The sequence below is a fragment of the Myotis myotis genome, unplaced genomic scaffold (genome assembly GCF_014108235.1).
Source record: "Myotis myotis isolate mMyoMyo1 unplaced genomic scaffold, mMyoMyo1.p scaffold_m19_p_4, whole genome shotgun sequence".
Classification (NCBI taxonomy): domain Eukaryota; kingdom Metazoa; phylum Chordata; class Mammalia; order Chiroptera; family Vespertilionidae; genus Myotis; species Myotis myotis.
Genome location: NW_023416346.1, coordinates 58,408,278 through 58,428,952, shown reverse-complemented (window position 1 = coordinate 58,428,952; position 20,675 = coordinate 58,408,278). Strand labels below are relative to the sequence as shown.

The following is a 20,675-nucleotide window of genomic DNA, read 5'->3' as shown; positions in this document are numbered from 1 at the left end:
CCCAGATTGGAGAGGATGCAGGCTGGGCTGAGGGACACCCCCCAGTGCATGAATTTTGTGCACTGGGCCTCTAGTTTTAAAAATAACAATTATAAAGATGGAATTTAGTTATTGCCAGAGGTTAGGAGGGGGAAAAGGGAAGTTAAGGACCTGGATGAAAAAGGTCAAGTGGTTAAAAAGTGCAAATTGGTAGTTAGAGAATAGTCACAGAGATGTAAATTATAGCATAGGGAATATCTATAATAATAAAGGTGTAATATGCTAATTAGCCTGGATGTTCCAGACGTCCTGTGAGGGAAGCCTGGTCCCAGGTGCCAGAGGGAAGCCGGTGCCGGCAGTTGGGGAAAGGAAGGCCTACTCTTGCAGGAATTTCATGCATTGGACCTCTAGTAGTCAATAATATCATAATAATTATCTCTGCGGCCAGGTGGGTACTTGAAATATTGGGGAACCACTCTGTAAAGTACACGATTGTCTACTATGCTATACATCTGAAACCATACAGAATAATATTGAATGTAAACTGTAATTCAAAATGTTTTTAAAAAATATATTCTACAAGAGGTCTGGTGCAAGAAATTTATGCACTCAGGGGAGTCCCTCAGCCTGGCCTGCACCCTCTTGCAGTCTGGGAGCCCTCAAGGGATATCTGACTGGCTTGGAGGTGGGAGAGGCTCCCGCCACTGCTGCTGCACTTGGCAGCCATGAGCCTGGCTTCTGGCTGAGCGGCACTCCCCTAGTGGGAGCGCACTGACCACCAGAGGGCAGCTCCTGCATTGAGCGTCTGCCTCCTGGTGGTCAGTGCACGTCATAGGGACCGGTTGTTCCACCGTTGGTCTATTTGCATATTACCCTTTTATTATATAGGATAGGATAGGCCAGTTGACCTTCATGATTTTTTTTGTATTACATACCCCTTTGAGCATCTAATGAAAGCAATAGACTTTATCCTAGGAAAATGTACATACTCATTAAAAAAGTACATATTCTATTCTTCCTCTGTACACACACGCACACACACACATAATTTTGAACATAATTCCAGGGGATTTATAAGATTCTCTAGTTAAGAATTCCTGAACCCACCCCACCTGGTGTGGCTCCATGGTTGAGCATTGACCAGGAAGTCAGGGTTTGATTCTTAGCCAAAGCACATGCCCAGGTTGTGGGTTGGATCCCCAGTAGGGTGTGTGCAAGAGGCAGATGACCAGTGATTCTCTCATTCTCTTTCAACATTAATGTTTCTGTCTCTCTCTGAAATATATATATATATATATATATATATATATATATATATATATATTAGAGGCCTGGTGCACGACATTCATGCACTGGGGGTGTGGGGGTCCCTCAGCACAACCTGCACCCTCTCCAATCTGGGAGCCCTCAGGGGAGCGCTCTCCAATCCGGAAGTTTCTGTCTGTCTTTGCAATCATATAAGTGAATTGTCTGAGACCCCAGTTCAGTTTGGTTTGTTGCTCACAGAATAATAGAGGCATTTTTTTTTCTTTGCTTCATTGATGGAGATTTCCTGGAAGTTTTAGGATATCTTCCCTTTAATTTTTCCTAGATGCTCTGATTTTACTTATGTCTTTCACCTTTGCTTTCCCTCCATCCCCCACCGCAACAGTGACTTGCTCCAGGCTCACTTTGGTCTAGTGCAGTGATGGCAAACCTATAACATGCGTGTCAGAGGTGACACGCGAACTCATTTTTTTGGTTGATTTTTCTTTGTTAAATGGCATTTAAATATATAAATAAATATCAAAATATAAATCTTTGTTTTACTTTGGTTGCAAATATCAAAAAATTTCTATATGTGACATGGCACTAGAGTTAAGTTAGGGTTTTTCAAAATGCTGGCATGCTGAGCTCAAAAGGTTCGCCATCACTGCTCTAGTGTCTAGGAGATCCATCTGCCACCAGAACTACGATTCCCAGCATTCCTGGTGCTCCCTGCACTCTGGGCTTCTGCTTCTGGTCCTGGGGCTGCCACCAGTAGTACTATGCCCAGAATTCCTGGTGCTCCCCATGCTCTTGGTTTTCCTTTCCTGCACTGTCTCTATCCCATGGCCTACCACTCTGCCAAGTCCTCCAAGCCACCAGTTCTCACTCTCTGCTCTCCATCTGGCAGCTTGGGGAGCCAAGTTCCCCAAGCTGCTCCACTCTCTGCCAGCTCTCCCGCTCTGCTCTCCGCCTGGCACCTGTGTATGCAAGTTAACCCGCCATCTTTGCTGGGTTAATTTGCATACTCGCTCTTGATAGGCTGGTGAGTGTAGCAGAGGGATGGTCAATTTACATGTTTCTCTTTTATTATATAGGATATCTACACTAATAAAAGAGAAACATGCAAATTGGTGTCATTCTGCTATGCCCACCAGCCAATCAGAATGATTATGCAAATTAACCCAACAAAGATGGCGGTTAATTTGCATACACAGGCTCAGAGTGAAGACTGAAGGCTCTGGCCGAGTGAAGACTGAAGACTGAAGACTGAAGAGGCTTGGCTTCTCCACTGCGGCTGGACCAAAGGCCTGGTTCCCAGGTGCCGGAGGAAAACCAGTGCTGGCAGCCAGAGGAAGGAAAGCCTATTGCATGAATCTCTTCATGCAACGGGCCTCTAATATATATATATATATATATATATATATATATATATATATATATGCCAGATTATTATGACCACCTGACATTTGTAGGCACATTAGCCGTATACTGCATCATATGGGATATGGAAGCTGAAGACCTGTTCGAACACCTTTGCTGTCTGCAGTTACCAAGATAAAACATCTCCAATTCACACAGGAACACAAGGATTGGACAGTTGAGCATTGGAGAAAAAGTCACGTGGTCCGATGAATCACGTTTCCAGTTGTATCATGCAGGTGGCAGAGTGAGAATTGGGCGGAAATAGCATGAAAGCATTCACCCCACAATCATGAGTACAACCCTTCAAGCTGGTGAGGGCAGTGTTATGGTTTGGGGCATGTTTTCCTGGCATGATTTGGGACCTTTAATTCATGTGGAACAACATCTGAATAGCACAACATACCTAAGTATCGTTGCTGATCAAGTTCATCCTATCATGTTGATGGCGTATCCCAATGGAGATGGCTTCTTCCAACAAGACAATGCGCCATGCCATGGTGCTCATATTGTGCAGGAGTGGTTTCAAGAACATGAGGGATGCCCTAATTGGCTTGGCTCGGTGGATAGAGCATCAGCCTGCAAACTGAAGGGTCCCAGATTTGATTCCGGTCAAGGGCATGTACCTTGGTTGTGGACATATCTCCATTAGGGGGTGTGCAGGAGGCAGATGATTGATGTTTCTCTCTCATTGATGTTTCTAACTCTCTATCTGTCTCCCTTCCTCTCTGTAAAAAATCAATAAAATATATTTTTTTAAAAAAAAGAACACGAGGGAGACTTTACCTTGCTTAGGTGGCCCCCACAATCACCAGATCTCAATCCAATTGAGCATTTGTGGGACGAAGTTAAAAGAGCCATGAGGAAGCTGGTTCCACAACCATCAAATCTCACAGAACTGGACAGTGCTATTCATCAGGCATGGTGTCAGATTCCTCGCATCACCTTTCAACATCTCATGGAGTCAATGCCAAGAAGAATCGCTGCAGTATTGAAGGCAAAAGGTGGCCCAATGAAGTACTGATGTGGTGGTCATAATAATCTGGCCACTCAGTGTAATATATATATCACAATTTTTTTAAAAAAAAAGAATGCCTGAACCCAAGGAGTTCTCTCCCTTTAACATGGCTCAGCTATTTGTGTCTTCCACTTTCTGTCTCATTCCCAAGTAGCATCTCCTCCTCCTCTCTGTCCTTTCTCTACCTCCTAGATTCTGCTTATTCTTGATGTCAAGCTGCTCATGTATAAGGGTTCCTCAAGTTCCTACGGTACAGACTTCCTCAGGTGCAAACACCTGGTTTAGGTCAATCAGTATGGTCAGCATGCCAGAGTTCCTTGGACACTGGCCTAACCTGGCTAAGAGGATGCCATGGTGAATGTGGACTAGCAGGCAACAACTTTACAGCATGACTGGGCTCCTTCTAGGTGCCCTGGAGGTGAAGATACTGAAATTGAGAGACCCAGCAGGCTGCATCTCCTAAATCAGGTGGTAGGCAGGGTCAAAGAAGCTTCCATTTGGCACTGTGAATAGGGTAGAGAGCAGGGGTCTCGAAGAGACCTGTTCTGGTTTTCAGTTGTCAGAACAGCATTCCCATCTCTGCTGGAACTGAATTGCCTCTGTGGGAATTTGGGGGAGGGGGGGAAGGAGCCATCTTGGTCACCTCTCCATGGATATTTTTGGAATGAGCAACTGTCAAGTGCCTGAATACAAAGGATGAGAGGCTTTGGAAGGTGAGAAGGGGTGGAAAACAGCATAACCCTTCCCTCTTGACAAGGCAGAGATCATCAGCTGCCTTTGCTCACAGTGTAATCTCTGAATAAAAATAGCCATCAGCCAAATTTTCAAGACTAATATGTGTCAACCACTAGATTCCAGCAAGTCTACTTAGCACTTGCCCATTGTTTGGGAACATTGAATACCTGTATTTTTAGTAAAACATAACAGAATAAGCTCTCTGTGAAAATTACAAACATTTTGTATGTAGCCAATAAAATTTTCTATATAGTAAATAAAATTTAATGTTATGAACTTAACTTGGTCTCAGAATTTTGGAATCTTGTTGGTTTTTCCCCTTCCCCAAATGAAAATACCTTTATTTAATTTTTTTCTTATAAGAGTAACCCATGCTATGGACCTAGAGACTACTATACTAAATGAAATAAGCCAGTCAGAGAAAGATAATTATCACCTGGTTTCACTTATATGTGGAGTCTAAAGAACAAAATAAACTGACAAGGAAAACAGGACCAGAGGCATGGATATATGGAACAGACTGACAGATCTCAGAGGGGAGGTGAGTGGGGATGACTGGAAGATATCAACCAAAGAATATGTATGCATGTATACATAAGTCCATGGACACAGACAATAATGTGGTGAAGGCCTAGGAGGGGTGGGGGCAGGATGGAGGGGGGCAAAGGAGAGAAAAATGGGGGACATCTGTGATAGAGTGACAATAAAAGAAACATTTTGCAAAAAAAAGAGAAAGAAAAGAAATAGAAGAAATTAGGATGCCACAAAAAACCAAAAACTTTTAAAAAGAGAGATACTGTGATATTACCTTCTTCAAGGCATTTCAAAGTGATTGTGAAGCATTAAAAAAAGAAACTGGAGAGTAAAGAATAAGATTATGTTTATTAGCCCATTTTCCTTTCATGCACGTCAAGAATTTATTTAAGCAAGGAACAAAGGTACCAGGATGTAACAGCTCTCTCACATTCCTTTTACATAAATACCCTGTAATAGCAGAAGTTGATCCTCAATATCTGAGTGCCTTAAAAAATTAAAATCTTTTAAAGTAAAAAAGATGCCGAAACCGGTTTGGCTCAGTGGATAGGGTGTCGGCCTGCGGACTGAAAGGTCCCGGGTTCGATTCCAGTCAAGGGCATGTACCTGGGTTGCGGGCATATCCCCAGTGGGAGATGTGCAGGAGGCAGCTGATCGATGTTTCTAACTCTCTATCTCTCTCCCTTCCTCTCTGTAAAAAAATCAATAAAATATATTAAAAAAAAAAAGAGCAACCCATGCTGAGGGTAGTACATTAAATAAAACTAAAAAATCTTAGAAGAAAATAAAATCTTTATTTTAACTAGCTGCTTCCTTATCTGAGAATCCACTCTGTAGCTATTATGTGAAGGTCCAGAGGACTGGAGGAATGAGCATCCATCCATGGCTGAGTGGAGAAATAGATTACAGGCATAGATGCTCCAAGATCAATGAAGAGAAAGAAAAATTCTTCAGAGGTGTACCAATGTCCTTTAACCCTAGGAGAAGATGCAGCCTTTCCCTGATGAAACAGAACACATACCACAGGGAGAAGGGGCCACAGTTGACCTCTGGGATTAAGAAAAGCTAAAGTGAGTGACGGTCACAAACAAGAGAATAGAAGCGGGAAGGGGCAGGGGGGCAAGAGGAGAAGGGTTAATGAAGGAAAGGAGTGGGAGGGGAAGGGGGCTAGTGAAAGAAGAAAAGGCTGGCTCCTGACGCACTTTCTCCTGGTGGGAGGGGAACAAGGGACCCGAGCCCACTGGTGACGTTTCCCTCACGTGATCAGGAGCCGATGTGTACAGAAGTCCCTCTCCTCCAGGTACGTTCCTTATTTCCGTGGAGAAAGAGATTTTTAGACTGAGGGACAGCGGGGCCAACTGCCTCATAGCCCTGCAGGTCGGTACAAGAATGTGTGTGTGTCTGTGTTTGAGGGTAACCTTGGAGTAGGATTGGTGAGACAGATAGAGGGAGGATCTGGTCTGCTTTACAGATGCAACCTCCCTCTCACCCCCATTCATTTTGGCACAGAAAATTGAGTGAATGTTGTGAGAGAGGTCTGGGTACCATCTCTTATTTTTCTGGGTAAGTGCAGGCTTAGGGCAGACAGAAATATGAAGAGAAGGAGGCATCTCTCTGGGAAGGCTACAAAGCCACTGCTGCCTGCTGACCCCTGAGGTGGGGGTGGCAGAGGGCAAACACCAGAGAGGGTCCAGGACTCAATTCTCTCTGTCCCTCCCCCGATGCCCATCGTTTGGTGCAAGAAATGGAGGACTTGGTGGGAGGAGATGGAGAGGGGTTAGGGGTTGAGAATGGATATCAATTAGGACGTCCTAGGAGGCAGGCTATGTGATGGAGGGAGAATGGGGGAGGGGGAGAGGGTTGTTTGAAGAGGATGGCAAGGAAGTGGCCTGATCCCTGCTGGGTGGCTGGAGGAGGGTAAAGCCTGAGATCTCCGGATGGGGGGTGGGGCGGACCCCTGAAAAGGACTGCGCGCTAGGTATATCTTCCCCACCTTCCGCCCCTTTTGGAGCCAAAAATTTTGGGCTAGTGTGTGTGTGTATGTGTGTGTGTGTGTGTGTGTGTGTGTGTGTGTGTGTGTGTGTGTATGTGCGCGGGAGCGGGGGGGAGGGCGGCGGGGGGGGGGGTTAGGTGGTCAGGTGTTGCCTATGAGGGTGATAGAGGTTCAGTCTGTGGAGTCCAGCTCCCTGTTGCGGAGGAGTAGCTTCTGAATTAGGGAGGGTTATGAGGAGGCAACATAGACCTAAAATTTTACTGAGTTTGGAAATAATTTGTCTCTTGCTTTGTAGGAAAATGTCGTCTTTCTGTGTACGTGGAAGAGGGGGGAGTGGCAGGAATGCTCTGGACATTTCTACCCTGCCCCCCCCCCAACTCTACCATCACCATTTTCAGAGAAGTGAGGGGCTTTGTGCTATCTGGCACCGTGGGGCAGGGAGCTTGAAAGGCAGAGAGCTGAGCACAGTCTGCCTTCTGAACACCACTGTCCTGAACCTCACTCATTTTAGTGCAAGAAAAAGTGAGCTAGAACTTTGGGAGGAGGATTCAGAAATATAGAAACACGTTGGAAATTGTTTTTATCTGCCATTTCCCAGTGGTAGAAAAATGGAGGCTGTTAAGGAGGGACTGTAGAGGGGGATCAGAGGCCCAAGGGAAAAGGGTAAGGGTAGCAGGAATTGGGAAAGTTTTGACAACTATAGTTCAAAAAGAGTCAGTGTCCCTGTTACCAGTCATTCGCTTCACAATCCCTCATTCACCATCTGTCTTCTGTCTCTCTACAGGTCTTCAGGTCTGTGGTTGCATAAGAGAAGGAAAGACCTGCAGGAGCAGTGCAGGTCAGTGGGAAAGAACAACTACCCCAGGACCCCTGGGAGTAGGAGTGATCTAAGCCTGAGCAGAAGTTGAGGAGGCCATCTCCTGCCACCTCTCTTCCAAGTTTTCCTATTCCAGCCTCAGAATCTATGGCCTCTGTCGGGACCCTAAGGGAACTTGGTGCTTTATGGCTGGTGAGGATGGTGGGGGAGAAAAAGGAAGTGAGAGATGGTGGTGTGGCATTTGTGAAGCCTCTTGAAAATATTAGAGTTCCCCTGAAATCTGAGAACTGGCCATGGCTGTTGTGTCTGTAGATCTGTAAGTCTTACAATTGCAAGCAAGGGAAAAAAGAGACTAGTCAGAATTCTTGCAGGTCATTTTAAGTTGGGGGCTACCCAGTTAAAATCGTTATGCACACACCTAAGGCCAGAGCAAAGTTTAGGGACACATCTGTTCTTACATACTTCTCAACACAGTCCGCTTAAATACACAGAGAAGCACTTATGGAAGTTTCTATAAGGCTGGCTCATGCAAACATGTGTGGAGTGGGAGGGAAAGGAGAAAAAGTATGGGTGGGAGTGCACTTGAATGTTTCCTGTGAGGAAACCCCTACATCATAAAGGCAAGTATCAGGACCTGCATTCCACCACCTAAGTCCTCAGTCCCCTTTGTCTCCTCTTTGCCTCCTAGGACAGGCAAAGGAGGGGACATCTCAACATGGAAAAACTCTACAAGGAAAATGAAGGAAAGCTGGAAATCGAGGGAAAGCCAGAAGAAGAAGTAGATACAGAAGATGAGGGAAAGTCAAATGAGGAAGAAAAGCCAGAAGTGGAGGGGAAGCCAGAGCATGAGGAAAAGCTCCAAGACCAAGGACAGCTAGATGACGCGGGGAAACAAGGAAAGCAGAGCAAGTCCCAAGGTGAGGGGAAAGCACGCAGTGAGGGCAAGCCAGAACCCCAGGCCAAGCCAGAGAGCCAGCTGCGAGCTGCCGAAAAACGCCCGGCTGAAGAGTATGTGCCCCGGAAAGCTAAGCAAAAAACGGACAGGTGGACGGATGATTCCCTCAAGGACTATCAGGAGGACTTACAGAAAAGGCATTTGGGCATTGAGGAGAGGATGAGAGAATGTGGAGATGTGTCAAGGGCTCAGGAAGAGCTAAGGAAAAGACAGAAAACGGGTAGTTTTCACTGGATGCAAAGAGATGTACAGGATCCATTCTTCCCAAGGGGCCAGCGGGGTGTCAGGGGAGTGAGGGGTGGAGGTAGGGGCCACAAAGACTTTGAAGACAGTCCATATATTTAATGTCTTTGGCCTTTAAATCAATTTATCTGATGGGAATATTGCCAACCCTGCTTTCCCTGGCAGGCGTTTGCCAGGCAATGTGCTTTAACTTCATGCTGATACTTTACATTAGGCATCACCCTTGTTACCAGCAGCCTTTTGCTCCAACTACACAGTACTCTCTGTTTCAGTAGGGGATTTTCACCCATGTGCATGGAATATATGTTCATGGTACATTGTAAAAATAATAAATAGTTTTCAGAACTGCATATATAGCATCAGCCATTTTTGGGGGAGAAAAAGTTACACAATGCATCCATGTGTAGGAAAAATTATGGAACAGCGGACCAAAGGAGGAATAATGATTTTCTCTGTGTGCTGACAGTGGAGGAACTTATGCTTTTTCTCATTTGCACTTTTCCCCCTAAAAACATATTACTTTGTCATAAAATAAAAAATAATAAAAATAAAATATTTTTTAAAGTAGAAAAATATATACCAAGCAATCAAAATAACTGTTCAGTGAGTTTATGAAGGTAGTGGAGACACTTCAAATTCCTGTTGTCAGGATGTGAAATTATGTGTAAAACTCACATTATCTCTGAGACTCGAAGATGGAGGAATCAACCAGGCAGTTATGCATCCATTGTGTTGTCATCTGTGAAGTGGGAATAAAAATTGCCTTCAGGGCTGTGGAGATCAGATGAGATACTGAGTGTATAAGCTGTGTTGGCTGGCTCCTACCTTACTCTGCACTAGCAAGGCCAAAACCCTGTCAGATGTTTGGAGTAGGATGAGGAAGTTCTCAATTTTGTCTGAGAATAAGTCCAGACAGCTTAGAGGTGGATGCCACTCTCTTCTGGGACATACCATATCTGTTGGGCACTCTGCCTCTTCTCATGGGCCCTGCACCCTCCTAAGGGCCCCACGGCTCCTGATAGGCTGGAGTCCCCAAGGTAACAAAGCCCTTTTGATTTCCCTGGAGTCCCTGGTGAGTTGAATCCCCACTATATTCCCTACTGAACTGTGAAGAAGGTCCCTCTTCTCATGTTATAATTGTATTAATCCTGACATGAAATGTGAAAAAATACATTGTAAAATCGTTATTAATATATTTTAGGCATGATAATTACCCCACTAGACTTGCACTTCTCAAAGTAAAGAAATCTTACTCATCTTGGTAGCCACAATACATAATGGAAGCTAAAAAATCAATACATTAATTATGGACTTAGAAGGTCTCAATTCTTGGCCCAGTTATTGGCCTGATTAAATACATAGCCTTAAGCATGTAATTTCATTCTTTAGTAACTGAAATTTGCTACTCCGAAAGGAGCACAGCAGGAGAGCACATTGATTACAAGATACAATGATTTTTAACATTGGGTATAGAAGTGTTTCTCAAAATTTTCTAGCTACTAGCAGGTTACCTGCACCCAAATCTATCTTAAAAATGCAGAATCCTGGCTCCCACCTCAGTTTCAATGCATCAAATCTCTTTTGACCTGTCCTCACAATGTCTCTGTGTGTTCAGATACAGTGAAAAGGAAAAGAAGAAATTTTTTTGTGTGATGGGAACTCTTAGGATTTATTCTCTTAACATTATGTATGTTTTAGCTCATTTTACTTTTTATCAAATGGATACATGTACAAAATTCTAAAATCCAATAGTGCAAAATAATTTATTATTAAAAACTCTGGTCTGCCTTGCCATTCCACATTCCCTCTCCAGAGACAACTACCATAATGTTTTGGATTACTTCTTATAGTTGCCTCTGTATTTCTGAATCATATGATTAGGCTGCTTTTCTTTGTTAAACGGCTTCATCATCGAAGTGTAATTTACATACCACAAAATTGACACTCAAAATTGTGCACACTTAAGGCATACAATTCAGTGTTTTGGGTGGTTTTCTTTAGTATATTAACAGAGTTCTGAAACCATCACAATTATCTAGTTTTAGGGTATTTTCATCACCCTAAAAAGAGCCCCATGTCCATTAGCACCTACTGCATTCCCTCTCCCCACCAGCATCTGGCAAACACTGATCTATTTTCTGTCTCTATAGATTTGCTTATTCTAGACATTTCATATGAAAGGAATCACAATATATGGCTTCTTATATCTGACTTCTAGCATAATGTTTTCTAGGTTTATCCATACTGTAGCATGTATCAGTACTGAACATTCATGTAGATGTTTTATTTGCTTTTTAAAAATAAACTATTAAGTCAAAATATAAAATTTACAAGTACAGAAATGATGGTTCTGCCTTAGTTTATTACGTAGATAACCTCAGAGCATGCTAATGAAGGTGTATTATAAATTCAATTTACAGTGGGGCCTTGACTTACGAGTTTAATTCATTCCGTGACGGAGCTCATAACTCAAATGACTCGTATGTCAAATTAAAAAGTGAACAAGTGAGACACGTGATGCTGGGCTGATGTTGTGGCGTTCACTGTGACGTTCGCTGCGCCAACTATCAGTGGGGTATCTGAAGCTAGCTTGTAACCAACTCAAAGCAAAAAATTGGCCGAGAGAAGACTCGTATCTCGAAAAACTCGTTAGTTGGGACACTCATAAGTCAAGGCCCCACTATGTTTGTTTTGTGTCTGGTTTAAAGAAAACACAAGTGTGTCCTATTTGATATTCTAGTTAATTTCTGTTGGAAGAAGCAAAGATATTTATTTTTTATTTTTTTAAAGAAAATGTTGTTTCCAGTTTTATTGAGATATAATTAACATACATCACTATATAAGTTTAAGGTGCACAGAACAATGGTTAGACTTACATATACTGTGAAATGATTACCACAGTATGTTTAATTCACATCTATCACCTCATAGATACAGTGAAAAGAAAAAGAAAACATTTTTTTCTGTGTGTTGAGAACTCTTAGGATTTATTCTCTTTACATTACACACACACACACACACACACACACACACATACATATCATATAACAGTGAAAATGTTTTGTGTGTGAGCATGTTTTAATTTTCTTGGAGATATATATATATAGCTATATATATATATATATATATAGCTAGGTCATGTGATAACTCTATGTTTAACTTTTTTTAAAATCCTCACCAGAGGATATTTTTTCCATTGATTTTTTAGAGAGAGTGGAAGGAAGGGAGGAGGGAAGGAAGAAGAGAGAGAGAGAGAGAAACATCAACGTGAGACATTAATTGGTTGCCTCCCCCTCACGTCCCTACCAGGGCCCAGGTTCAAATATGTAACCAAGGTAAGTGTCCTTGACCCAGAATCGAACCCACAACCCTTCAGTCTGCAGGCTGATGCTCTAACCACTGAACAAAACCAGCCAGGGCTATGTTTAACTTTTTGAGAAACTACCCAATTATTTTCCAAAAGCAACTGTGGCATTTGACAACCCCATCAGTAGTGTACAAAGGTTCCAATTTCTCCATATTCTCACCAACACTTGTCATTGCCAGTAATTTCTATTATAGCCATCTTTGTGGGTATGAAATAGAATCACATTATGATTTTGATTTACATTTCCATACTGGCTAATGATGTTGAGCATTTATTGATGTGCATATTAGCTATTTGTACATCTTCATTGGAGAAATGTCTATTCAAATCCTTTACCCATTTTAAAATTGGGTTGGTTTCTTGTTATTGTTGAGTTGTAAGAGTACTTTGCTTATTCTCAACACAAACAAGTCCTATATCAGATGTATAACTTGCAACTGCTATTTCTTGACTTAACTTTAATCATTTTTTATTGACTTTCTGATATGATAATTGAGTAGTTACCTCTTACTATCATGATCTCCACTATCTATTTCCTGACCCCAATACAGTTTTACCACATATAATGTGTATTTCAACAAGCATTCCAATGATTCTGTTGCTTAACTCTGAGGGCCTTTAGGTGCACTCATCAAGTTAGGCTAAGCATATGCTAGGATAGCTACTAATCCCAAAACATCAGTGGCTTAACACAACAAAGTTTTATTTCTCAAACTTAATGAGGATTGGGGATGAATAGGTTCTTCTCCCCCTAGTTTCCCAGAGATTCAGACTAATCATGATGCCACCACAGCAGAGAAAAAAGAATGCATGGAGATCTCATACTCATTTTTCTACACTTTGGTCTAGAAGTCATGTAAATCACCGATATTCACAGTCCATTTTTTCATATTTCTATCTCTTTTAATTCAGACAAGAAATTCTGAAAGAAGTGCTGTTAATGCTCTCTATATAGGTGACTAAACTGATGCTCAAAGAGTTTATGTGATTTATGCAAGGTGACATCAGTAAGGGGAAAAGCTTAGGTTGGAACCTCGGTTTATTTGGCTCTAAACTGATAATCCTCAACTAGTTTGATTTCCTAAATCCAAGGATTTGAATTTTATTTTCACCTGTTGCTCAATCAATCCTTTAAGATGTCAGAATAATGGTAATGGTTATTAGATGACATACTTAAAGAGGAAGGCTCACAATGGCATTGTTTCCTCCACCATTAATGCCTTAAAAAGGAATTTCATGCCAATTGACAGTTCAACTGCCTTGGCCAGCAAATCATGAACTATGCTTACAGTGCAGGTGGATGTTCAGATGGTTATGCTATGGAGTTTTATTTCTATCCCTACAAAGTTCTTCATATACCAAAGGGGAAAAGTACTGGAAAAAATACAAGGCTTTATGACTAACAGTGAAAGTCTTGAGCCTATCACCTGTTGTTCCCACAGATAATGTTGCTAAGGACAGCCATAAAATAAGAGATAACTATTTTGCTTCTCCATCACTATATTCCCAAACACAAGAAATGCTTCTGGGGTAAAGAGAGAAGTATTTCTTTTTTTAAAAAAAAAAAAAAATTATTTCAGAGAGGGAGCGGGAAAGAGAGATAGAAACATTAATTATGAGAGAGAACCATTGATTGGCTACCTCCTGCATACCCCACACTGGGGATCGAGCCTGCAACCCAGGCATATGCCCTGACCGGGAATCAAACCGTGACCTCCTGATTCATAGGTAGATGCTCAACCACTAAGCCGGCAGAGAGAAGATTTCTGAGAATAGTATCCAACTTCAAATCATTAGAACAAAAAAATTTGTATTGCTTATGGGAACCACAGGGAATTTATATCAAATGTTATATTTAAGTTGTAAAATGAGCAAGACAATTTTTGGTTTCAGCTCCAAATGGAGAGCTGAAAAGAATGCCACTCACACCTATAGTAGGAAAAATTTTGGACAAACTGCAAAACAACAAATTTTCTTAAAACCACCAGAGAACTAAGTCCACAGAGCAAATAGTTACCCCAGAATCTAGAGAGAGACTCATGGAGGGAGAAATAGTACACAAACATTTGTTTATTTGGGAAGAAACCACCAAACACTTGTAGGACAATAAGAAAATTTAGCTAAAAACTGCTAATGCATTTCTAAAGACTGTGTGAGGGCTAGCATGAGAGTTTGAAGTTCCTCAGGGCCACAGACATAAGGGGCTTGCACTCTTCTTGCAGGCTTTACTTTAGAAACTGAATAGGTGTTCCCAAGGAAGATCAAAGAAAATCTGAGAAAACTTGCCCAATCATGCCAGTTAGGAGTGGGAGGCAGCATTCGCTATTGAAATTCCAGCCAGACCTATTTCCCCTGGTAAGCAAAAGACTTAATCTGCAGGAAGAAGGACAGCAAAGCCCATATCCTGAAGGCAGTTGTGGAAACCCAATGCAGCTGGGAAAGGAAACAGAAAAACAAAAAGCTCTATGAAGGGAGAGGGCAGGCATGTGTGCTAGGCTCAGCACTATATCTGGAGGAGAGGCATGAACACATATAAAGGTTACACCACCCAAAAAACCCAGTGCTTGCCAAAAATGAACACCTGATCAGAACATCAGAGAATGCCTGTATCTCTCCAGAACACATCCTCCATGATTGCCCTGTTTATTCCCCTCCTTCCCCCTCATAAACTATCTCTGAAAAGGAGCCAAATTTAATTCCATGAATCTGTGGAGCAACTTATGTCCCAGTGCATTGTCAAAAACAATAGAGCAATCAATCAGCTTATTAGTGGAACTTAGCAGCCAGGTGTGTTCTGGGAAAGAGATGGTAAAGAGAGGATTTTCAAATCCTCTGTCATCTCAGAGAGAATGTGGGTATACCCAATGTTGTGCCCTCTGAGGAGCAACATAAGAGGATTCACATAGCAGGAAGGAAGTAGACATCAGTAAAGTAATCCAGGCGGCCACTAAACAAATAAGCAAATAACAACAATAAGCCACAGAAGAAGAGCACCAAGTATTCAGAGTTAATAAAATATATTGTCTGAAAAAAATGCAAGACATGCAGAGAAACAAGAAAGTCTGACACATACATGAGGAGCAAAGCAGGCAACAGATACTGCCTGTGAGAGTGACTCGATGTTGAATTTAACAAAAACTTCAAAGTATCCAATATAAATATGTTCTAAGAATAAAAAACAACTGTGATTGCCCTAGCTGGTTTTGCTCAGTGGATAGAGCATCGGCCTGCGGACTAAAGGGTCCCAGGTTTGATTCCAGTCAAGGGCACATGCAAGGTTGCGGACTCGATCCCCAGTAGGGGGCATGCAGGAGGCAGCCAATCAATGATTCTCTCTCATCATTGAAGTTTCTATCTCCCCCCTCTCCTTTCCTCTCTGAAATCAATAAAAATATACTTAAAAAATAACCGTGATTAAAGAAGTAAAGGCAGTTATGATGAAAATGTCAGATCAAATAGAAAAAATCAATAGAGAAGAAATAAGTGGAAATTTTGAGGAATACAAAGAGAAAAATTTACTAGAGTAACTCGGCAGTGGACTTGCGCTAGAAGGAAAAAGAATTAGTGAGTGCTAAGATTCATAGATTTTATGTACTTTGAGGAACACAGGGAAAAAAGAACAAAGAAAACTGAAGAGAGTCTGGGTGAAATACGGGACACTATTAATTGCACAAACAAATACATAATAGGAATATTGAAAGGACAGGAAAGAGAGAAAAAGGAGCAGAAAATACTCAAAGAAATAATTTCTGAAAACTTCCCAAATGTGATGAAAAATGTCCATCTACTTATCCTGGAAGTTCAATGGACCAACAAACAAATACAACATGGCAAAATGCTTAAAGCAAAAGACAAGGGAAAATGTTGAAAGAAGCAAGAGAAAAATGACTCCTAATTTACAAGAGAAACCCAATAAGATTAGCAGATAATTTGTCATCAAAACAATAGATGCCGCCCTAACTGGTTTGGCTCAGTGGATAGAGCATCGGCCTGTGGAATGAAGGGTCCCAGGTTCGATTCCAGTCAAGGGCATGTACCTTTGTTGCAGGCACATCCCCAGTGGGGGGTGTACAGGAGGCAGCGGATCGGTGTTTCTCTCTCATCAATGTTTCTAACTCTCTATTCCTCTCCCTTCCTCTCTGTAAAAAATCAATAAAATATATTAAAAAAACAAACAAACAATAGATGCCATATCTTGGCTGTGTTGCTCAATGGTTAGAGTGTCCATTCAATTCTGGTCAAGGGCAGGTACCTGGGTTGCAGGTTCACTCCCCACCCCAACTCCAACCCCTCCCACCCCACTGCCCTCCTCCGTAGGGGTGCGTGTGGGAGGCCACCAGTCCACTTATCTCTCTCACATCAACTACATGTCTCTCTCTCCCCACCCCCTCTCTCTCCCTTACCCCTTCCTCCCTCCTTTCCACTTTCTCTCTAAAAATCAATGGAAAAATGTCCTCGGGTGAGGATGAAAAAAACAAAAACAAAACCAAAAAAAATGGATGCCAAAAGGAAGTTGAACAACATGTAAAAACTGCTCAAAACACAAGCTACCAAACAGTTATCCTATATTCACCAAAGTTATCTTTCAAAAATGAAGGCAAAATACATTCTTAGATAAACAAAAAATGAGTAAATCTGTTGCTAGCACACACCTTACAAGAAATACTAAAGGAAGTTCTCCAGTTCTGAAAGCAAATGACCCCAGACAGTTATTTGATTCCACGAAAAAAGAAAAGCACACAAAAAGGTAATTATTTCTTCATATATAATCCATAGTACTCTTACTTCATTTTCTTTATTGTACTGCTAGGACCTCCAGTACAATGGTGAACAGTGGTGAACTTATTTTCAAATTCAAAGTGAAAACTTCCAGTATTAAAACATTAAGTATACTATTCTTAGATACTTTTAATATATACCTTGTCAGATTAATAAAGTTTACATTTTGAGTTTTCCAAGAGGTTTTTACAAATTATTAGTGACTGTAAGATTTTTATCATATAACATTTCTGACTCTAGTGAGATGATCAGCTTTTAAAATCCTTTTTATATTGTTCAACATATAGATGTTTTTCTTTTTTTCATTAAATTTATTGGGGTGACATTGGTTAAAAATTATATAGGTTTCAAGTGTTCAATTCTAAAATATATCATCTGTATTGTATTGGGTGTTCACCAAAAGGTATAAAATAGTTAAAATTCAAAAACTAGAAAAGCAATCCCACCTCAAAAAATGGTGGAGGCAAAGATATAAAAAGAGATTTCATCAAAGAATATATGCAAACAGCAAAAGGTATATGAAAAGATGTTCGTCATTAGTAATGAGGAAAATACATATTAAAACTTTAATGAAATACTACTATACCCTTACTAGAATGTAACAAAACAAACAAAAAACACCTCAAAATAGCAAATGCTGGTGAGCATGTGGAGTGAAAAGAATTCTCACTCATTGTTGATGGAAATACAAAATGTTAGTCATTTTAGAGAACAGTTGGCAGTTTCTTCTAAAGTTAAATATACAGTTACCATACAACCCAGCAACCCCAGTTCGAGGATTTACCCACATAAATTTAAAGCTTATGTTCACACAAAAATCTGTACATAAATGTTCATAAAAGTTTTATTCATAACTACAAAAGCTGGAGACAACCCAGGTGTTTCACAACTGGTGACTATATAAAGAAACTGTGGTACATCTGCACAATGGAATACTATTCAGTAGTTAAAAGAAACAAACTTCTGATTCATACGACAACATGTATGCATCTCCAATACATTTTTCTAAGTGAAGGAAACCATACTCCAAAGGATATGTATTGTGTGATTCCATTTATATGACATTATGTAGAAGCTAATTTACAGGGCTATAAAAGGGCTTGAGGGGTAGGGATGAGGGGAGTAGTTGATTACAAAGGAGCCACACAAATGAAATTTTAGAGTGATAGTAGTCTTCTATATGGTATTGTGGTGGTTGATACATGACTATATGAATGTGTTAAATTTCACAGAACTGTACACACAAAGAGTGACTTTTATTCTATGTCAATTAAAAATATATATATCAGGAGCCCTAAATAAAAAGCACACTGTGGTAAATGAATCTCAGTGTATTACAGATGTATGCTATAACTTAACTGAAAAAGGGAAGAGGGGAAAAAAATACTGACCTAAGTTGCTTTGAAAAACACTATTTTGACTGGATATTACAAGGCTCAAGACAAAAAGAACTGTACATAAATGCTGTGTTCTGGTTGGGAAATTCATTTCTTACAAGGGTACATGATAGAAATTCTGAAACTATTTTAATATATACTAAGGTTAAATAAATAAATAAATTGATTGCACATAAGAACAACCAGATTTCTCACTATCAGAGATAGAAGTTAAAAATGAGAGGAGAGAAAGCTAAATGGATACCTGTGGTAATGAATTAGAGTCACATGTATTAGTATGGATTTTTGTGTATATATACATATACACATACATAATAAAAAAAAAAAAGGGTGAGATGTGGGAAACTGATATAGGGTTGAGCCTCGGACTGACCTGCTGGCAAAATCACAAACGAGTCCCAGCTTAGAGGCCTCAGTCCTCTTAGCATAATTAGGCTTGACCTTATAACACTCCCCAGATCTTACCTGGGAAGCTAATGGGCTGAGGGAAGTGCAGGGAGTGTAAACATGATCAAAACAGGTGAAACTCACAAGAACTGTAACTATGGTAACCACTGCATTGTTTACCTCAGACTATAAAAGGTCAGTGCGGACTGAGCACCGGTGGAAGTCCTTCCTCTTGAGTTGGACTTATCCGCCTGGTCCCCCAATATTTCCAAATTATCTCTTGTCTTTTCTATTTCATTTGTGTGCGGCTCCTCTTCCAGATATTGAACCCTGAACCACGCGGGACGTGGAAGGAAACATTTATGACACATACACATATACACATGGAGAGATACAGATAGACACAGTAAATAAATGTATATAGGTATGTATATACAGTTTAGTATACGAAAATGTATCTCCTTGTTCTGTTAGCTGAGAAATCCTAGAAGCGATAGCACCCCAGTAGCAACCAGAGCATCCAGCACTCAGCTCTTAATTACTAAATATGATTACACAATAAAAGTAACCAAGACTTCTTGGAGAAATGGCTGATTATTGGGCTGGCAGAAGGAAAATACAAGGTGAATCTGGGACATCTTATACTATTAGAAAGAGAGGGAGCAGATAAAGGATGAGGGTATGCCAACCTGAAAGATCTCCCAATGGCCAAGGCTCGAGCAATTTGGGAAAAAAATAATAAAAATAATGATCATATTGGATTATAACCCCAAAGATTTAATAATCCACGAGTCATGCTGATAGAAACAAATTATTGTATCAATAAATAAATGGTGGGAGGGGAATTTACCTTACAAAATAATTTGAAATATCAAACAGAAGAAAATGAGGAATATAAAAAATTACCATCAGAACATCACAGTAATAATCACTGCAGGCAAAATCTACAGAATATTTGGATAGTCTCAAATAATATGACTCCTAATATTTATTAGTGGTTGTTTTTAAACATATACCCACAAATTCTTTTATACTCCTCCCTTCAAGAAGTTGAGTTTAATTCCCTTCCTCTTTAATATGGGCTTCTAACAACGAAGGTATGAAAAGGAAAATATAGTAACGCTACAAGTGGAGAAACCTGGCAAATATCACCTTAACCAAATGATCAAAGTCAGTATCATCAGTGATCAGTCATGTTGATTTCATGTAACCCTGACATTGTGATGAAAAAGGGCATTTCACCTCTGTGATATTCTTCCCCCAAATCAATAACCCCAATCTAATTATGAGAAAACATCAGACAAACTCAAATTAAGGAACATTCTACAAAATAACCTCACTCTTCGAAAGTGTCAAGGTCAGGGTGATAAAGAAAAAACAGAGAAACTGTCAGAGTAGAGTAGACTAAAGAGACATGTTAACTAGATGTAACATAGTATCCTGGATTTAATCCTGGAACAGAAAAAAACAGGACATTATTGGAAAACCTGAAGAAATCTGAATAAAGTTTCTTTGCTTTTATAAATATACCATAATTACTAGGCAAAGCTGGGTGTAAGGGTATAAGGAAATTCTTTGTACTATTTTTAAAACACTTCTTTAGAACTAAAATTATGTCCAAAAAAAGTTTAAAAATAGACCATACTGAGCTTCCAGAACCCAAAATAAAACTTTCAATGAGCCCTAGCCGGTTTGGCTCAGTGGATAGAGCATCAGCCTGCAACTCAAGGGTCCCAGGTTTGATTCCGGTCAAGGGCATGTACCTTGGTTGCGGGCACATTCCTAGTGGGGAGTGTGCAGGAGG

At 40.7% G+C, this 20,675-nt stretch overlaps 1 protein-coding gene across 2 annotated transcripts; it reads left to right on the top strand.

The window, feature by feature from the left end:
- Positions 1 to 6,166: 6,166 nt before the first annotated feature.
- On the top strand, positions 6,167 to 11,123 carry TCEAL5 (transcription elongation factor A like 5). 2 transcript variants are annotated; one of them, XM_036303968.1, is made up of 3 exons: positions 6,167 to 6,233; positions 7,711 to 7,764; positions 8,432 to 11,123. In XM_036303968.1, exon 3 carries the CDS (start codon positions 8,459 to 8,461, stop codon positions 9,041 to 9,043), a length of 585 nt encoding a protein of 194 aa, XP_036159861.1. In that variant the 5' UTR covers positions 6,167 to 6,233; positions 7,711 to 7,764; positions 8,432 to 8,458; the 3' UTR covers positions 9,044 to 11,123. The 2 variants fall into 2 exon arrangements, with proteins under 2 accessions (XP_036159861.1, XP_036159860.1); XM_036303967.1 differs by lacking the exon at positions 6,167 to 6,233 and adding an exon at positions 6,235 to 6,310.
- Positions 11,124 to 20,675: the final 9,552 nt, after the last annotated feature.

What these genes read in the sequence shown, in the direction of transcription:
- TCEAL5 (XM_036303968.1), top strand. Translation starts at nt 8,459, where the DNA reads ATGGAAAAACTCTACAAGGAAAATGAAGGAAAGCTGGAAATCGAGGGA.